Here is a 21,437-nt window from a genome sequence, read left to right as displayed (position 1 = left end):
CCTACAGCAGGCCACTGGTGTGAATGTCTCTGACCAAACAACCAGAAAGACTTCATGAGGGTGACCCAAGGGCCCCATGTCCTCTAATGGGCCCTGAGCTCACTGCCCAGCAGCATGCAGCTCAATTGGCATTCGCCATAGAATACCAGAATTGGCAGATGCACCACTGGTACCCTGTGCTTTTTATAGATGAGAGCAGTTTTACCCTGAGCACGTGACAGAAGTGAAAGGCTCTGGAGAAGCCATGGAGAACATTATGCTGCCTGTAACATCATTCAGCATGAGCAGTTTGGTGGTGGGTTAATGATTGTCTGGGGAGGCATATCCATGGAGGGTCACACAGACCGCTACAGGCTTGACAAAGGCACCTTGGCTGCCATTAGGTATCAGGATGAAATCCTTGGACCCATTGTCAGACCCTATGCTGGTACAGTGGCTCCTGGTGCACGACAATTCCTGGCCTCATGTGGTGAGAGTATGCAGGCAGTTCCTGGAGGATGAAGGAATTGATACCATTGACTGGACACCACACTTTCCTGACCTAAATCCAATAGAACACCTCTGGGACATTATGTTTTGGTCCATCCAATGCCACCAGGTTGCACCTCAGACTGTCCAGGAGCTCAGTGATGCCCTGGTCCAGATCTGGGAGGAGATCCCCCACAAAACCTTCTGTCATCTCATTAGAAGCATGCATCGATGTTGTCAGGCATGTATACAAGAACACAGGGGCCATACAAAGTGCTGCGTACAATTTTGAGTTGCTGCAATTAAATTTTGGCAAAATGGACTAGCCTGCCACATAATTTTTCACTCTGATTTTTGGGGCGTCTTTGAATTCAGGGCTCTGTAGGTTGATCATTTTCATTTCCATCAAACAATGTGGCATCCTTTCGTTCCTAACACATTACCCAGTCTATATCAGTATAGATATCCAGGAGGATTTCTTTTTCCCATTGAGATCTGATGTGTTTTCAAAGTGTTCCTTTAATTTTATTGAGCAGTTTATATATATACATATGTGTGTATTTATGTAGATTTGTATATATATGTATATATGTGTCTGTGTGTGTGTGTATATATATATATATATATATATGTGTATGTGTATGTGTGTATATATGTATGTATATTTATCTGTATGTATGTATGTATGTATGTATGTATGTATGTATGTATGTATGTGTGTGTGTGTGTGTGTGTGTGTGTGTGTGTATGTATATGTATGTAGATGTGTATATGTTGTAAAAGAGTGAGGAGACAGCAAAAAGGTTTGGGGTTTTCCGGCCCCGTATATTGTCGATAATCCACAATATATTCAAAAATAAACGGTCAAAAATATAAACAAGACTGTTCATATGCGCGATGCCTTAGCATGGCGTCAGCGGCCATTTTAAAGAGGAGGAGCCGGAAGTGGAGGAATGCTGGGAAGAAACCATGAGGGTGGATGGGATCGATGACGTCAGGAAAGATGGCGGAGGAAGGGCAGAATTAGACGTGGTGCGGGCAAAACCCGGTCTTATGGTGGCAGAGCGTTTTTTTTTCTGTAAGGAAGCATAGGGAGAAAGTTAGTACCCCGCCATTCCCTGCCGGTGAATGTCTTCCCAGGTGTGTCAAGATCCTTCTGCAGTCTCCGACTCACACGTGCGTGACATGATCCCCCCCTTAGCCCAAGACCGTCAGGTCGGGCGGACCTAACCGAGAGGTCGTGGATACGAGAGAGAGCATCGGCGTTGGCCTGAAGGGTGCCCCGACGATAAGTGACGGTGAATTTATAGGGTTGCAAATCCAGAAACCACCTGGTGACCCGCGGATTCGACTCTTTATGTAGGGACATCCACTGAAGTGCAGCGTGATAAGTCACCAGAGTGAATTCGTGGCCCAACAGGTAATAACGGAGATGGGTCACCGCCCACTTAATGGCCAAGGCCTCCCGTTCCACCGCCGCATACCGGGTCTCCCGGTCCATCAATTTCCGGCTCAGGTACATTACGGGGTGCTCGACACCATCGACACTTTGGCTCAACACGGTGTCCAGGCCTGTGTCCGAAGCGTCGGTCTGGAGAATAAACGGGAGCCCAAAATCGGGCGTCCTCAATACAGGTGCCGACGTTAGGGCCTTCTTTAGGTCACTGAATGCGTGGTCCGTTTTGTCGTTCCACACCACGTATAAGGGAGCACCCTTCTTTGTCATATTGGTAACATTCGTTGCACCTCTAATTCCACTTCTGCGCGTTTTGCCTCCGGGAGTCTATAGGGTCTCTCCCGGACGATTACACCGGGGTCTGTGACTATATCATGCGCAATCAGCGAGGTCCAGCCAGGCGATTCGCTCACTACTTCGGGGATGGCTCGGATCACCTGGGTTAACTCCTGCCGTTGTTTGGGCGTTAGCTCTTTACCAAGGTTAAGGGCAGACGTGCATGAGAAAAGGGAGAGGGACCTACGGGAGCCGGGAAGCTCCTCCCTGTCTTTTCAAGGTTTCAATAAGTTTATATGGTAGATCCTCTCGCTCGGTCGACGATTGGGTTGTTTCACCGAGGATGGGATCGATGACGTCAGGAAAGATGGTGGAGGAAGGGCGGAAGTGGTGGAGGATGGGATCGATGTATTATCCAATATATTAGACAAAATAAGAGAAACTAAGACATATTAGACGTTACAAATATATTATTACTAGGCTCAACCTCATTTTAAGGCGATCGACTTTTATCCTCAATTTGTGTGCGCTCCATGTGTACATCAGGCATGTAAGTGTAGGGAATAAGAACATTAAAGTGCCCATTCATAACATCTCCCGAAAACCTACACTTTTTTTATCCCCTCGAGTGCCTGTCCAAAGTTGTAAAATGTCAGCCCGAATCTGTACCGCTAAAGACGGGGTTTCAGGCACTAAATAAGCTATAGATGAGAATAAGCAAGCACCATCTCCCCTGATATTTACTACGCGGTGAGGCATTTGTACTCCATCAACATTAATTATTTCCAGACACATAATTTTGTCTATTTTTCCAGCGCATCGCGCACAAAAGCAAGGGGATGATGGGAGCAGCAGAACTCTGCTCACATCGCGTCGCTTCGTACCGCAAGCCGCAAGTAGCAAGTCTGTGATAAGCGGAATACCGCTACGCTTTGCACTCATGGGATGGAAGGACAATCCAGAGCGCTTTTATATACAGTAGTAGATTATTGTACTCTACATTTAATTACACACACACACACACATACAGTTCTTACACACAACCACTAACCTATGAAGGCACAACCTCATTAGGAGAGTCTTCAGGTGGTGCAGTATATTCAGCAGGTGTTTCGTTGTCTTCTTCCGCTGAAGGAGTACTAAGAGTAGGCAGTGGGTATCTGTGTGCGCGGCTGAAGAACATCTTGATAGGCAGTTGCTGGCGCTGTCTTTTCATATGCGTGAGGAGGCTTTTGTAGGGTATTGCCATCTTTGATCATATCCACGAGTTTCACCTTCTTCTGGATAGCAAGCATCTTCCTCCGGCACTTAGTTTTATTGTCAGAAGGCTTAGAAAAAGCAGCACGTTTAGGAGCCATTGTGGGGCTTAGATAAAAGTTCTCAGAAAGCGCATGCGTAGTGACGTAAGCGTGTATGAGGAAAAATCGTGATAGAGTGAAGCTGCGAAAGTCGAAGCATGATATAGCGAGGGATCACTGTAGATATGTGTATGTGTAGATATGTATATGTATGTGTGTGTGTGTGTGTGTGTGTGTGTATATATATATATATATATATATATATATATATATATATATATATATATATATATATATATATATATATATGTGACAGCAACACTCATAACAGTGACAAAACAATTACATTGACAATCATGTTACGTTATTTTTAAAATTTTCTTTTCATAATTTTTTAAAACACTACTTCTCGCTGCTAAGCACGGGTATTTTGCTAGTATATATATAAATATTATATTAAATTATAATATATATATATATATATATATATATATAAATAAATAATTCCATTACAACGAATATCTTTACAATGAAATTTTCACTACATTGAAATATTTTTATGATCCCGACAGTTTCCCCATATGACACGAGTCTATAGAAATCTCGTTACTACGAAGTACATTCAGCAGATACTTTCATTACAACAAAGTGCACAAAAGACCTTGAAATGCTTAAATGAATCATCCACAGAGAAGTTAATTCTGTGGACACAGCTCAGTTGTGCACAACGATCCCCAAACTGAAACAGTAATTTTTTTTTCTTTCTAACTTTCCTCATACTATTTATTTTTTGTCTTTTTTGTTTCCTGCGGTTTTAAATGATACTTTTTGCTTGTCAACATTTGAAAAACATCTATTGGAATTTAACTCATGGTCACCCTCCTATAGAAACGACAGACACGAAAAAACGACAATAGTTCATATGAGAAAAAAAAAACTTCACATTTTTGCAGCTCTCGATTGTGGCAAAAAGAAAAAAAGATGTCAGTGAATTCGTAATTTCGCCATCGACACTGTCAACTTTCTTAAAAGACTGACCAAAAAAAGAAGAAAAATCTCGGGTTGCAAACGTATGTGAACTGCTGCATTTGAAGACGTTGAAAAAGCAGTTTTTATTTGGTTCAGTGATGCTCAGTCAAGAGACATTCCTATTAATGCAGCACTCATTCAAGAAAATGTGGGGTTTGTAAACTCTTGGGACCTCCCCCTACTAGACAGCACGCCGAAGAGAGTCCCGAAGTGGGATGTAAGCGTCTGTACAAGGCAATAAGCAGGCTGAAAGCTGTGGTGTGTCTCTCTCCGCCACAGAAAACAGAAAATATCTTGATGGGTGATGCAATTTTAGGAGCACGTACATTGTAAATGCAGATAACAGGATTACTTTATCACTGACCTGGCCATGACCCTGCCTGACTGCTGTGTCTGTGTATAGCAGAGTGGCAGATCACGCTACAATAAATAAGTGTGCCGTTCCTGTTTCAAGCTGAATAAAGCTAAAGTACTGAGACTAAGCCTCATGTTTTGGGGTGCAAGACAGGGATTTATAGCGAGACCCCGATCTTTTATGTTTCTGTTTTATCTATGTGTTCAACAATTCCTGCCAATCTACATTTATCCAGATCATTGTAGACATGGAACACAATGAAATGCATGTATTCTGTGAAAGAAAAATTAACTGCTTGTAAGGTACTTAGGGTTAATAGCTGACAAAGCCGTTTTGCTACAACGACAGGTTATTCCTACAGGCATCTGTCATAAGACAGGGTGCAGTAAGCTGACTTAGGAAAATTTCCAGTTTCTTTAGGAATGTGTCTATTTGACAAAGGAAAGATGACCTTTCCTTTTTTAGGGTCTATCTTACAAGTAAAAAAATAAGAACAGACTACTCTCATGTTTTCATGCAGAAAGGACATAAAAAATAAAAAAAGTTTCTACTACAAGTCTGTGGTGGGGAAAAAGAAAGACCTCACATTACTTGTGCTGCAAAATCCACATCATAATCCACATGTAAAGTTATCCGGTTGTAGTCTCACAACATAACCAACTTATGTATTTCTCTCTATATATAAAAAAAATCCTGGAATGTAAAAGCCAAGCGACGAGCCATGATCTTCTCGGACGTTCTCGAAAGACATTTTAAAGACCCGTGAGACAACAAAGACGGGCCACGGAGCGTCTCACATGGGGACCGTAAACATTAGACTTGGTGCCAAGAGATTGTCCCAGGGCAGTCTCTCGGGGACGTGGAACATAAGAGCTCAGATAGCCAGCAAAACATTCACTCATGTAAAGTCACGCTCTCAGCAAAGAAGAATGAGCAGTGCGGAGAAAAGAGATACATATGCAGAGAAAGGTACAGAATATAAAAGCAGTTACAGTCGAACATATTTTAGCGTCCCAGCCAAGCTGAAGCATTTTTTGTTTTAAGTGACTGTTAGGTCCGTTTGAGGGAGGGCAGAGTACACCACAGCAGACTGATAGCTGGGTGCTGACTGATGCGGTAAAGGGGAGGCGAGACCCTTGGGAGGAAAGGCTGGAGAGGGTGCTAGAAAGTTGTGTTTGGGGTTACGCAGTCTGCGATTATTAAAGTAGAACTTCTGTGACACTTTATTATGTCAGTCGCTACAGTATCAAAAAAAAAAGATAGCACAGATTACATTGATGCAAACAAAAGGAAATTAGTTTAAGTCAGAGAATTTCAAAAACGGGGTTTATCTCACATGCATTTATTGGTTACTTTGCAAAAAAAAAAAAAAATATATTAACTGCTCTGCTGATGATGTGGATTGTTTTGTCTGTGCTGAAATTCCAAACAGAGAAACTTATCCAAAATTATGGTACAAAGTCATTAAACACAAGTCTCAGACCTCATTTAAAAGATTCAGCATATTGGGACACGACAGATTCCAAATATTGTTTTTACAGAAATTCTGAAATAAAAGTGAAACTAATGAAATAGCAATGGGAGGGCAGAGTACACCATGGCAGACTAATAGCTGGGTGCTGATTGACAAGGTAAGGGGGAGGCGAGACCCGTGGGAGGAAGGGTTGGAAAGGGTGCTAGAAAGTTGTGTTTGGGGTTACGCAGTCGCTGATTGTTAAAGTAGAACTTTTGTGACACTTTATTTCGTCAGTCACTACAGTATATAAAAAAAAAAAGATAGCACAGATTGCATTGATGCGGACAAAAAGAAATTAGCTTAAGCTGGTTGGTTACTTTGCAAAAACAATTATTAACTGCTAATGATGTGGATGATTTGTCTGTGCTGAAGTTCCAAACAGAGAAACCTTTCCTACATTATGGTGCAAAAGTCATTAAACACAAGTCTCACAGACCTCATTTAAAAGATTCAGCATATTGAGACATGAAAGATTCCAAATATTCTTTTTACAGAAGTTCTGAAATGATAGTGAAACTAATGAAATAGCAACAATTTAAAGAAAAAAAATATTACTAGTGTTTATCTGGAAAACCAAACACGGGGGTTGGCGAGCGAAGTGAGCAGGGGGCGAAGCCCCCTAGTTTACTTTAATAACATAAAATACGTAACTTTCTAAAAACAGTCTGTTCAAGTAAAATGGAATATGCTCATACATGCGTGAACATTTGAAGTTAAGACACTTTGAATGATTTTACATGTGGATTACGCAACACAAGTAACCGTCACTATTTTTTTTTCCGCATTTGAAAATATCTCCAGACTACATTTGCTATAATAATTAGGAAAAAAACAGTTGCATTATTCAATTCTTCCTGCTCATATCTACTCTAATCATATTTTGTATTTAGAACATCTAACATCATTAAATTTTGCAAAACATTCTCAGGGTTATTTGCATTTTAACCATTTGTCCTGTGTTGACTGTACAATGTCAAAGTGTAATGATCTAATTATGAGTTTCTGCCTATCAATAGCAAGCAGCCTTTGGTAACACTCCAAAAATTTCTCTTGCCCATATTTACAGACTTTGCATAGCAAACATATATAAAGTCTGATATAAATGTAACTGTTTAGCAAAATTTGCAGTCTCTTAAATCTAACTTATTTAATGTTTCAACAATCATGTGGAATGCAGTCCTATGCATTTCTACAACCAATTGTAATTTTTACATTATTTTACCAATTTCTAGAAAGGTATGTGAAGCATTTTCTGAAAAAAAGAAAGTTAAAACTATATGCAATTTCATTTTCAAGAATGCTGCCAACATTAAAATGAATAACCCCATTTATGATTTAATTTTTAGTTTGAACAGCAATGCAGCTACAAAAATGAAAAGTAAAACACATTTCAACTTTGCAATTTCATTTTCAAGTTTTCAACATATAGCAAATAGTGTGGGTCAATGCGTGGTGCTTTGCACCTCTATTTCCCACAATTCTTTCTGTTTTGTAGCTGTAGAGTCATTTCAATCGACAGAAAAACAGTTGAAGTGAGAAGTAAATTCACATGATTTTGATCTTTCACCCCCATACTGTGATCAACTCTGCTCAGTTGCACGGATTTTTCTAACTAGTGTGGTAAAAGGCAAGTAATCCTTTTAAGGATAGCAAGACACTCAAAGAACCATATTAGAGAGCAGCGAATCCAGCCATTGAGGCACACTGTCCCTTAACACAAAAATCCCTGAAGCCTATGAAAAAGTTGGAATCCTGGGCCACCACCATTCCTTCGCACCTCTCCATCAGCGTCTTTATTTTGCAAATAGGTCAATCAGAACAAGCAGCCTGCTATCCCATCCCCACCACCGACGCAGCTGAAGTTCTCCCAGCTTAAGCTTGTTTATCTGGGTGTAAGGTGCCTGGAGTTAAATAGGGTAAATAATATATTATTATTTGGAATACATGCATTTTATGTGTGTTCCGTGTCTACAACGATCTGGGTAAATGTAGAATGACAGGAAATGCGAGGCAAGAAATGTTGAACACATAACTAAAACAGAATTTTTTTTCATGTTATAGTACTAATGGTAAAACGTATATGTGAAATGTATAATGTGATCTGAACTCCAAATATCAAATAAGCACTTTTAACCAAAAAAAAAAAAATTCAATTTTATATGTTACTGCCAATATATAAAAACCGAAGTCCAAATACCAATTGCACGGCTGGTGTAGAGGTAAGAACGGCTACCTCTGAATCAAGAGGTTGCGGATTCAATCCCAGGTCTTCCCTGCATTTTCCATTTTGAGCAGTGAGCTTGGTTATTACTATTTACATCCAAACATACAGAAACTATCTGGACATATATACACACACTATACTAAGGCAATACTCAATTTTTCCACTAAGATATATAGTAAATCATAAGAAAGGTAGGAAAGGGACAAAAGAGTAAGATTAAACAAACTGCACTTTCTCAAATGATCTATTCTTGCATGGGACCTTGGAATCATTACACAATCTTTAAATAAACTAATGCATACAAAAATACATATGCTTAATAAGATAATTTGACAGTTACCTGATACTGGTCCTGAACTATTATCCAAGGCATCTAAAACAAATGAGGAATAAGAGGAAAAAGTTTAGTTTTTTTTAAATATATAATTATATCATAATATAAACAATGCATTACAAGAATACATACTGTTCAGCTTTGCTCCACAAAGCTACTTTTACTTTACCAAATCATTTAATATCCTTTTTTTTTTTTTTAAATTTTCTTCATTTAAAAAGAAGCCTTACAACGCAAATGTTAGCAAGACTTAAAATGGTAAAGGACAACAATCTACAAAAATCCTCTTGAAAGGATCTAAAATGTATAGCTATTGTTTCTTGTTCTAAAACTGAGGTAATAAGTTGACTCATTATTCCTTGGACGCTTTTCAGATTGTGCACTGTAACTGAAGTAACAGGTTTGTTCAACCCATTTATTGCCAACAGCAGTATGGAGTGGAGGGTGAGGGAGGGCATCTAATTAAGATTTAGATAATAGAAATAGATACAGCAAACCTTTCACTTGTACAAATTTGAAGCAAATCATTTTGTGCATATTTATTTTGTGTATGATACACAGATATATAAAAATATGCAAACACAAATCATAGTGATTATTTATTCAAAATTAAATATACAAGGGATTTAAGTTTGTTTTGTGCTTGTCTTTACTAACCAGTGTAATTCTAATTAACTTACCACTAGGCTTAATGAAGCCATCTCTGTCTCCAGCGATGCTGGGGAAATAAACATGAAGATATGAAGCCTGCTTCCCTTATACAGCCAGTTCTGAACCTCTAACACAGGACATTTACCAAGGGACAGACATAGTACTGGCTAGATCTTCCAGTGCCCCTCAACCCACTCCCACAAGGGATCTGGTTTAATTACAAGTTGTTAACTACAAAATGTGCAGTGGAGGATATTAAAAGAAACAGCTTTCAGGTTTTAAGTCATTTTTTAAAATAACTTTTAAATTAAGAAAATATGACCTTAAAATCAACATTACATTATATTTTATGCATGAATATGTTTGTACTTGAGGTGCAGTTCTTTTTTTTTTTTTAAAGCATATCGATCTGAGAACAAATACTTATGAAAATATGCATATCGTATTTATTTTAATGCAAAGCTTATAGAAATGCTTTCTGCATTTTACATAAAAATCACCTCAGCAGATTATACTGAAATTATACAAAATGCACTTCTGTACAAGTGTAACTTTAGATCAGTATGAATGGCATGGTATTAATTCTAAATCCTAAAACCGCAGGTGTAATTTATCATTAATAATTGCTCATTTGTACACTGCTTCTTAGCTCAAATAGTGCTCCAGAACTGCACCTTAAATAATCATTCTTTACAGCAGAGAAGCTGATACATGTAGCATGTTTAATATACACTGTATAATAACATACATTTTTACAACACTCTTCATAGAACTGAAGTTACACACTTGTATAATAAACACTTTAAAAATCACAGTACATATAAAAACAGCATATAACAAAGTTACTTATTTACAATTTTACATTAATTAAAATGTGCATCCATCTATATGCAGGCACCATGATTCTGTCTAAGTCCGACTTTCAAAATGCTGGCAGTTCAGTACTGAGTACAGGTACTTTAAAAGAACTGATGTGAACACATGTCTCTCACTTTGTAACCTGTAGCATATAAATTCAACAAAGCGTGTTAAAAAAAACCAATTCAAGATCATTATTATGTTTACAAAAAAAAACAGACAAAAAATAAGCCCAACTGTACTACAAGCATTTTCTTAACTTACCTGAAGACTGTTAAAAGTGAAAGCAACACTCAAGAGGCAAGAAAACCCTTCAAAGAAATATACAGATTTTAAAAATTTTCAATTACATTTCCTTTTTGTGTGACTAGGAAAATTGGCAATCTTTTCAGCCAAATAAATACGCAACACTTATGAACATACAAATGAAGATTGTTATTTTAAAAATTAACTAGAAGATAGATATTTCTGAGCACCTTTAATGTTCTTCAGTTTCAAATTACTTTTTTTCCCTTTCAGTTTAAACAAATCTTTGTCACTGTATGTACTACTTATGCAATGAGTAATTTGTAAAATGTATATTCCACTTTACTTGAGCACTTGCTTCAGGTGCAAGTGAAGAAAGCTATGGAAAAACAAACTGCATATCATATATGCTGTCACCTTTATAATATTGTACAATACTATATCAGTACTATATCAAGTTGTCTGTATCAAAGACCTGAAAAATACACTGGTTTTGGGAATCAGGAGTACTACACTTCACGACTTTTATGTTGCAGTTTCATCAGTTTAATCATATATTAGTCTCTTACTTCCACTTAGTTGGTTCAGGAAGTGTTTACCTGCTTTTTCAGGTCCAAAACCACTACTTCTGCATGAATATGTGAAGATGCTACAGTGAGGCAGAGCAAACAAATGCTTAAATGCAAAGAAATGTACAAGAGTTGCTTTTTCCTTTTCAAAACAGTGTTACTCTGTAAAGGTTCACAAACTCACAACTATTCATTTACTTGAAACTTACCTTGATTGTAAGGCAAAAGAAGTAATCAAAACACTCAACATAAAATTGCGATTTTTTTGTTATTCTATGGAAGCTGAGCTGAAGCTCACTTGAGCAAATACAATATTTTCAAAGTCTTCTACTGAAGCATTATTTAAAATGATAAAGTTAGTTAAAATCAATGAGACAAACCTCAATCTTTCCAAACTGTAAGGGTTCGTTCAAAATTGTAAGTGGATATATTCCACAAATCTAACAGTAATCTATGTCATAATGTGACAATATAAATCTTTTTAACAAAAAAAGTTTGGTGGTATTTTTCCTGTGTAAATCATTTGAACTATTTCCTTTTCCCCTTTGTGTTCCTACCATACAGTAAAACACCCCCATGGCTAATTTCTACAACAGGACTGAAAGTACAGAACTATCCACCAACAATGTGCGATTTCTAAATGCCCATATGCTTTTGGTCAAATGGGAAGGGACAGAAATACTGGCTATATAGCTAGTAGGACAGTGCATTTCTTTACAAAACATTGTATGAGAGGAATACAGTCAACAATAAAGGTGTTACATTTAAATTCACTTTTTGCAAACCAACCTTTTAAAAATGTACCCATAAAGTAAAATCCACAGAAAAATATTAAAGATATGATCTGCATAAGGAAAAATAGTGTTTATTTCTTTTTACCTTGTATCAACAGCCATGTTACAATTGTAAATATATTGATCCTTTCAGCACTGGAACTCTGGCTATTAAAAACTACACAGAATTTAGGCAGATGAAACAAACATATTTTTACCTCACTCCTCCACGTCCTCTCCTTCTTTCTATGTTCAGGCTTATACAATCTCTGTCAAGTCCACCCCTGCAGCGGCTTCGATTTTCAACTCCAACCGCATCACTGCTCTGTCCAGGGCCCAAGAAGCCACTCTGCTCTGGCCCAGAAAAGACTTTACCCCTATTTTTAGTAGGTTCAGGCCTATAGCTACCTGAAATATGATAAACAAGCAATAAATGAGATGTAATATGGAACAAGAGCTGAAGGGTTTTAAAAACATAACCTTCATATAACATAACATAAGCCACTATGACAATATCTTAATAGTGCTCCAGTGTTTAACCTGAATTAATACCTCAACTTATATAGGAGAGACAGCAGTCTGATAAATCATTTTCTATTAGTTCACAGATCTTGTATTGTATAATACAGTGTGTGAATGTTTAATATGAAATTACCACTGGTTATACTTGCTACCATAATTTAATAATTTATGTTTCTAAGAGTTGTTTTTTTTTTTTAAATATCCTTAATGTGAATTTCACAAATGCAAGTAACCTACAAGCAATAGAGCAATACTGTTATTATGGTGTATGTGAGAGTATTAAAAACTTAATATTGCAGTTCATAATCCAAGAGGGTACTTTATAGGATTACAGTTAAACATTCTTACTAAATGTTCTGTCTTTTCCCTGTTCTGCAAAATTCTGCTAAATATGAAGCTTTTTATTTTTATTCCAACATTCATTGAAACATGTTCTCTTTGCACGTGAAAAAAGCAAAAAGCTATAGAAAGAATATAGGCTTTTTCCGTAAACTGAGGCTTCTTAATGGTAAAATCTAGATTTTTGGATTAAATTTAATTCTCTTCTCTACATTCCAACTGCCTCTCTATCATGGCCAAACAAGCATTTTAAACATAACCCCTTTCTTTCTTCTCTTCTTACACATCTTTCTCTAATCACCATCATCAGATACTGTCAAAAAACACCTTACTTCAATGACATATTGTTCCTTCAATCCTATTGTTTCTTCATAATTTTTACAAAATTTGTAATCAACTATGGCATTTGACTCAGCATTCAAACTTTTATTCTTTCCCAGCTGGATCCCTACAACTCTGTCATCTCAGAAATCCCAGTATCTTTCTACCACCAGGGATACATTACACACAAAAGGAAAGATAACTGACAGAGATTTTTCTTTTTAATTCAACATTGTTGCCTCCTTATGTACTTTTCAGGATGCCTACTATGCAAATATTGTTCAGACAGATGCAGTCTTTTATTTTAGTTCAGTTATTTTGGACAATATAATTAATCCATTTGAAGTTCCAGCATCAGTATCTTTGCACTGTGGATAAAATTAACAGATTCTAGACACCCTCAAGATTTTTTCCTGCTTCTCCTTAATGTCAGACATTATTTCTCAATGGATTAATGCTATATTTTCCTGAAAGTCCCATCTAATATCTGCTCTTAGATCTACCAAATACTTGACTACAAAAACTGGCACTCACTTTATATTCTACTTCCAGCAGAGACAATGTACACAGAGATTTTTTTTTTTTTGGACAAGGGTGAAAACTTTGGAGTGCGATCTTTTAAAAGTTGGCATTCTGTAAAATAAAGGTAAATTACTTTTGAAAGTGTGAGAAGGTTATAAGCTGGTAAATATCAGGAAAGTGGCTAGCATCCCCATTAGCTACAGGAGGTTACATATGCCTCATGTTCTGTATTTAATATTTATGTTTTTAATAACATCATACTGTGTTAACATTTTACACTCCTTATCTAGATTTGCTTTACATTTTGAATGCACTGCGGTGGGTTGGCGCCCTGCCCGGAGTTTGTTTCCTGCCTTGCACCCTGTGTTGGCTGGGATTGGCTCCAGCGGACCCCTGTGACCCTGTAGTTAGGATATATATATTCAGGTTTTTTTTAAGCAAACTTATTTATTTATTTATTTATTTATTAATTAGTATAATCCGTAAGTAAAAGCAAATGTCATACATTGATCAGCCACAATATTAAAACCACTAACAGGTGAAGTGAAGTAAGTAACAGCAAGTAAACAGAGTTATGTGCTGTAAGCATACAAAATGGGCACGTTTGGGCAATTGGGTCTGAGCAACTCCAAAAAGTTAGGTTTTATGGGGGACCAAAAGTGGTCCAAAGATGGACAACCGGTGAACTCGCAACAAGGTCATGGACATCCAAGGCTCACTGATGGAAAAAAACAGCCTCTGATTCACAAAATTTAATACTGACCATTACATTCTTGAGTAGCTGTAGTCCAGTCAAAGTTCCCATGCCGACTCCTATCCATCGCCAAAAGTTCCTACAATGGGCATGGACTGTGGAGCAATGAAGAAGGCCTGCCCTGATGAATCTCATTTTCTTTTAGATCATGTGGATGGCCGGGTGTGTGTGATTTCTTTAACCTGGGTAAGAGAATGCAGCAGGATGCACTATGGGAGGAAGGTTAACTGGCAGAGGCAATGTTCTGCTCAGAAACCTTGGGTCCTGGCATTCATGTGGATATTACTTTGATAAGTACCACCGAACTAAAGATTTTTACAGAACCTACATACCCCTTCGCGCCAGCTGTATTTCCGGATGGGAGATGCCTCTTTCAGCAGAAAATGTGTCCTGCCACACTGCAAAAATTGTCATATTCCTCCAGCCATTCCTGAACAAAAGATTCAAGGTATTGACTTGGTCCTCAAATTCCCTAGATTCCAAGCTGTTTGAGCATCTGTGGGATGTGCTGGAATAATAAGTCTGATCCATGAAGGCCCCACAAAACAAAATCCATCCTTCTCTCTTTCCTCAAAAACAGTTCAATCACTCTGTCGTACGGATTATCCGTGCGCCTCAGTTCCATCAAAAAGTCCCTTTCTATCGCCATCAAAGCTAATGCTGAAAGTTGAACCTGTGGCTTCTATCCAATCAATGGGTCTGAATACAGTGACGTCGCCGTACGCCTGCTAGAGGGCCGTACTGACGCCAACTCAAAATCTGATTGGTTGAAGCAACAGGTTAATCGTTATTCTGTGTTAGAGTGCCTGCACAACAGATTATGAAGGCCTCTCTGCCTGGCAACAAATGATGGCTGAAATGTAATTGGTTAAATGCTTTAATACGAAAATACATGCCTGGAAGCAGCACAACCATCAGAAAAGCTATGAAAGAAAGCGAACAGACTATTTGGAATTATTTAATTAAGTATTCATGGACAAAATATAATTAACATTAGTTTGTGATTCAGATATTTTCAGCCTTCTACCTACACGGGAAGTTGGAGAATTAGTGAGTGAGTGAGTGAGTGAGTAAGTCAGTCAGTCAGTGAGGGCTTTGCCTTTAATTAGTATAGATTCACTAAGGGCATGCAAGACAGAGAGCCACGCCCACTAAAGCCCGCCCGGCAACTCTAACTAAGGGCAAGCAAGACAAAGAGCCACGCCCGCTAACTCTAAGACTATGAGATACGCTCGATAGAGCCCCGCCCGCCATCTCTAATCCTACTTCCGCGTATACCGGCGCTCTCGATCAAACAGCAATAATTATCAAAGAAACAAAGATAACGTGATTATCGTGTCGACTGGGCAACACAGTGAATGCCGCATCTATCTATATATGTCTATGTTTTCCGTAGCCTGCTACAGGAAGGTACTCTCTCGACCATTGGCATTGGTTTCGCTCCTTGCTATTTTCCTTATACTGCGACGGTGGTTTCCTAAACCTTTGTTATACTGAATTCCTTTCTCACCGATTTCCGTTCCTATTCTTAAACCACCGTATGCTATGGTGGGCTTCAGCTAGTATCATTCTCTCAAATAACAGAAGTACTTTAATTAAAAAAAGGTATTAAATGGGATTTCTGTTTTAGTCATGGTATCAAAAGGTATTAACTTTCATAAAATTTCACTGTTATTGGTACTGAATATAAAAATTTCAGTAATCCATAGGGATTCATGTGGATGTAAAAGCTAAACACTGAACATGTCTTCTAAATCATTTATTCTTGCAGTTGCAATGTAATTTCTGACTGATCTCTTCCTTCGGTATTGGAGGCAACGAGTTCTCGTGTGTTTTGCTTTATATGTGTAGAACTGACTTGCTATGTTGCACGCACCACTCAAAAATGCAAACACAGTATAGTTGGCCATGTTTTTTTGAGAAAGCTGCGTTATTTTGGTAATTATTAACCTAAAGAATGCCAGTATGCTGTAACCCAAGTGAAATGAACATCAGGTTTAAATGGTGCTAATAAAATTACAATTAGGTTTCTGTAATAAACATTTAGCATTATAAGTTGCTAATTAAGGATAATCTACTTGAGTTGACTACTAGGACTCCTAAGAAATGACTGCTGAAAATGTGGGAAAAAAATATACATACACGCATGCGCATGTACACACACACAAGATTTATTTAACACAAGAATCCCAGCTAAAGGCTCTTTGTCTGGGTATGAGGTGCCTGGAGTTGTATAGAGTAAATAATATATTGTTATTTGAAATATATGCATTTCATGCATGTTCTTTGTCTAAAACAACCTGGGTAAATGTTGGATGACAGGAAAGGTGAGGAAAGAAATGTTAAGCACATAACTAAAGCAAAGTTTTTGCATGTTATAGTACTAATGACAAAATGTTAACATGATGTGTATAATGTGTGAAGACTGAAGTCCAAATATCAAATAAACACTTTCACAAAATGTAGAAGTATAACAAAAGCAGTGCAGTTTCATTCAAGAATATAACTGAAGATAAACAAATTGGGTTAGGAGACGAACCGGACACGGCTTGCATATAAAAAAAACCTGGTATATTGTCAGAAATCGTGTTTTGTCGCAATATATCACGGCATGTAAAACTCCACTTTGGCTCGGTTTACACGCTTAATCCAGCAGTTTACTAGTAATTTCCTATGTGAGTAAATGGACCAATAATTATAACTGAAGATACTAGGTACATCATTTTGTAATCACAGAAATACAGCATCTGTATAAAACCATCTACTGATGCATCATGATAATATATATTGTTAAGCACAACAGAACAAAAAAATATCCAGCACATGAAGGAAGCAAGAGAAAAGACAATTCTGCTTTTTGGAATTTAAAGGTCTTATTATGGCAGATACTGCATCAAAACACAGCTGTCAAGTAAATGCTAAAAAAAGAAGAAACAAAAAAGGCAGTACAGTAAAGCAAATGAGGAACAGTAATAACTTGCCACAAAGCTGCAGAACATATGGGTCTCATAGCTTACAGTGCATCCAGAAAGTATTCACAGCGCATCACTTTTTCCATATTTTGTTATGTTACAGCCTTATTCCAAAATGGATTAAATTCATTTTTTTCCTCAGAATTCTACACACAACACCCCATAATGTCAACGTGAAAAAAGTTTACTTGAGATTTTGGCAAATTTATTAAAAATAAAAAAATTGAGAAAGCACATGTACATAAGTATTCACAGCCTTTGCCATGAAGCTCAAAATTGAGCTCAAGTGTATCCTATTTCCCCTGATCATCCTTGAGATGTTTCTGCAGCTTAATTGGAGTCCACCTGTGGTAAATTCAGTTGATTGGACATGATTTGGAAAGGCATACATCTGTCTATATAAGCTACCACAGTTGACAGTTCATGTCAGAGCACAAACCAAGCATGACGTCAAAGGAATTGTCTGTAGACCTTCGAGACAGGATTGTCTTGAGGCACAAATCTGGGGAAGATTACAGAAAAAATTCTGCTGCTTTGAAGGTCCCAATGAGCACAGTGGCCTCCATCACCCGTAAGTGGAAGAAGTTCAAAACCACCAGGACTCTTCCTAGAGTTGGCCGGCCATCTAAACTGAGTGATCGGGGGAGAAAGGCTTTAGTAAGGGAGGTGACCAAGAACCCGATGGTCACTCTGTCAGAGCTCCAGAGGTCCTCAGTGGAGAGAGGATAATCTTCCAGAAGGACAACCATCTATGCAGCAATCCAACAATCAGGCCTGTATGGTAGAGTGGCCAGACGGAAGCCACTAAAAGGCACATGGCAGCCCACCTGGAGTTTGCCAAAAGGCACCTGAAGGACTCTTAGACCATGAGAAACAAAAAATTGAATTCTTTGGTGTGAATACCAGGCGTCACGTTTGGAGAAAACCAGGCACTCATCACCAGGCCAATACCATCCCTACAGTGAAGCACGGTGGTGGCAGCATCATGCTGTGGGGATGTTTTTCAGCGGCAGGAACTGGGAGACAAGTCAGGATAAAGGGAAAGATGACTGCAGCAATGTACAGAGACATCTTGGATGAAAACCTGCTCCCGAGCGCTCTTGACCTCAGACTTGTGCGACGGTTCATCTTTCAGCAGGACAACGACCCTAATACACAGCCAAGATATCAAAGGAGTGGCTTCAGGACAACTCTGTGAATGTCATTGAGTGGCCCAGCCAGAGCCCAGACTTGAATCCGATTGAACATCTCTGGAGAGATCTTAAAATGGCTGTGCACCGACGCTTCCCATCCAACCTGATGGAGCTTGAGAGGCGCTGCAAAGAGGAATGGGCGAAACTGGCCAAGGATAGGTGTGCCAAGCTTGTGGCATCATATTCAAAAAGACTTGAGGCTGGAATTGCTGCCAAAGGTGCATCGACAAAGTATTGAGCAAAGGCTGTGTATAATTATGTACATGTGATTTCTCAGTTTTTTTATTTTTAATAAATTTGTAAAAACCTCAAGTAAACTTTTCATGTTGTCATTATGGGGTGTTGTATGTAGAATTCTGAGGAAAAAAATGAATTTAATCAATTTTGGAATAAGGCTGTAACACAACAAAATGTGGAAAAAGTGATGCGCTGTGAATACTTTCTGGATGTACTGTATGTATTAAATTCTGACTAATGAAACAGTAGAGTGGTACTGGAATTTCTTTAGCAATAAAGTAAAAATCAAAGGCTATTAATAGCTGAACATAGCTCTTTCCAATAATAAAAAATATTCTTACTGTGCTGCAAGTAGTTGTCACTTGTGCTATATGCACTGTACTGTCTTAGTGGTTGCTGTGCAAAGGATCCTGAAGGAGGTGGACTACAGTTCCCCTGTTGACTGTAAATGCTTTGCTGGTTGTAACTGGACGTTTGTCCATATACACTGGGTTGCGAATACCTGCTGGTTTGGGAGTAGGTGGTTTGTTCATAACTGCTGGGTTGACTGGAGGCACTGTAACTATACCAAATAAAACACAGCTAGTAAAAGAGAATAATCTAAAAGGAAAGAAAATATGTCAATACTGATTCTTCATTAAAAATTATTAATTATTAACACATAAATAAATGCAAAACTGCTTTCAATAAAATTACTAAAATAAGCAAACAAAAAAATTAAGTCAAAATTGTTAAGTAGTATGGAAATGTTTAAAAGTACTGAACATTTAAAATATACACGGTAGGGCATTTAAATGTACTACTTATATAAAAATGCATTTCCACATGCCGGAAGTCCAGAGTGTTACAGGAAAATTAAGCCCTGAAAATGACAACCAGATCCCATCGAGCTCTAGATAAGAGTAGGTCTCTCACACTCAAGTAGGTCTCTCACCTATGCACCAGAAAAACAACATACCATGGGAGCTTCTCTGTTTTCAGTGCTAACCTAGCAGTTTACAAATAAATAAAAAGGTGTGGTGTGGGTTAGGAAATGCAATCTGAGTGAAGGCTAATCTTAACCCAATAAAAATATCCACAGATACGCTACTAGAACAACAACTTAACACTGTTATTTACCACTACATGCAGAGCTATAGCACAATGCTCACTAAAAAACCTTAATGACTCAAAAGAATGGGGTTCAAGAAGGTTTTAATTCTCTGTATGACAATTAACTGCTGAATCCATGAGAAAATTCCCTTTCTTTTAGTAAGTCTATGTCATCTCTAAACTCAGATGAGCCACAACTTTCCTTGTGTTAACTGAATACTTAGTACAAAAATTTGTAAATGCAGAAACATTATGCAACAGCTACTATTTTGCTTTTGTTATATTTTGTAAAGAAAATAAACTATACTAATTCTGAGCTTTATATAAATCATTGGCATGTTTTAAGGATAGGGTATTTAAAAGATGTATTTTGTACTGAATAAGGTCAATGTCCTGAAAGTTTGAGAAGGAAATCTGGAAGAAATCAGAGATGCCTTCAAAAACGGAAAGCAACAATCAAAAGCTGAAAATCCACTGAAGAAAACTGTGAGGAGCATACAAGTTTATCATGAGATGGACCAGTGCACTGTCCAGGGTAAGCTCTAGCCTATACACTCAAGGCTATAAAAACACCTACTCTTTCTCATCTTTCTCTACTTTATCGTCCTTAACTAGATAAGCAGGTTAAATATTGTATAGACCAGTGGGAAGTACCTTATTGCACTTTACCAAACAAGCACCTTCTATTTCAAACTGTCCATTCATTAATTTTTATTTAAATTCTGTTAAAGGCAATCAATATCCTAAACTAGGCAGCAAGTAAAATTACTAAATGAATTAGCATTTTTTTTAAACTGATGAATGAAAAGAAGGGAACCATTATCTAGGTTTAATTAAAAAAAAAGATTAAAATATCCATATGTATAAAAATGTACCAAATAAATTCTGGTATCACTCTAACTAAGCAAAAATGTATATATTTTAGCATTTTAGTAAAAGGAAAATACAAGCGAGAAAGGCATTGGAATTTAGGACATATGACACAAATTGAACAGACCTGATCCATAAACATCATGATGCATTACCTACCTTGTTGCTGTGTAAGAGGACTGAGCACCAAGTTGTAGTGGATAAGAACCAGGCACCTGGGAAAAGGGGTAATTACTTTGGTTGAAGGCCAGGTTGGTTTGGTCATAGCCGGTGTTAGGGGTAGGTTGTACATTCTCCTGGGGCTTGTTGCCATCCACAACTCTAAAAATCAGAATTAGTCAAACCTTTACAACGCTGACTTAACATATTCTAAATCCAAGTATTATTCCCTGATTTGTGGCTTCAAAATGGTTTTCCTTTACTTTTGTTCAGATACAAAATAAACATTTTATAGTCCTGTTTGGTTACTGAATTTTTAGGAACTTCAGTCCTATTTGTGTCATTCACTAACTCTGCTATGTGGGTTTTGACCACCAAATGTCATGTACAAATTGGGAGCTCC

General features: G+C 37.8%; 1 protein-coding gene across 2 annotated transcripts in view; it reads right to left on the bottom strand.

Moving 5' to 3' along the window:
- ewsr1a (EWS RNA-binding protein 1a) overlaps positions 1-21,437 on the bottom strand; it is a 155,703-nt gene that overhangs the window by 41,345 nt on the left and 92,921 nt on the right. For both annotated transcript variants that reach the window (XM_039769926.1, XM_039769925.1), the window contains 5 exons: positions 21,035-21,196; positions 19,255-19,475; positions 12,272-12,461; positions 9,637-9,674; positions 8,963-8,995 (listed from right to left, as the gene is read on the bottom strand). In XM_039769926.1, the coding sequence (XP_039625860.1) occupies positions 8,963-8,995; positions 9,637-9,674; positions 12,272-12,461; positions 19,255-19,475; positions 21,035-21,196 (644 nt within the window). The remainder of the gene's footprint in view (positions 1-8,962; positions 8,996-9,636; positions 9,675-12,271; positions 12,462-19,254; positions 19,476-21,034; positions 21,197-21,437) is intronic.

Source organism: Polypterus senegalus, chromosome 11 (genome assembly GCF_016835505.1).
Source record: "Polypterus senegalus isolate Bchr_013 chromosome 11, ASM1683550v1, whole genome shotgun sequence".
In the NCBI taxonomy this organism is placed as follows: domain Eukaryota; kingdom Metazoa; phylum Chordata; class Cladistia; order Polypteriformes; family Polypteridae; genus Polypterus; species Polypterus senegalus.
The sequence above is the reverse complement of the archived record's forward strand: the minus strand, read 5'-3'. Positions and strand labels throughout refer to the sequence as shown.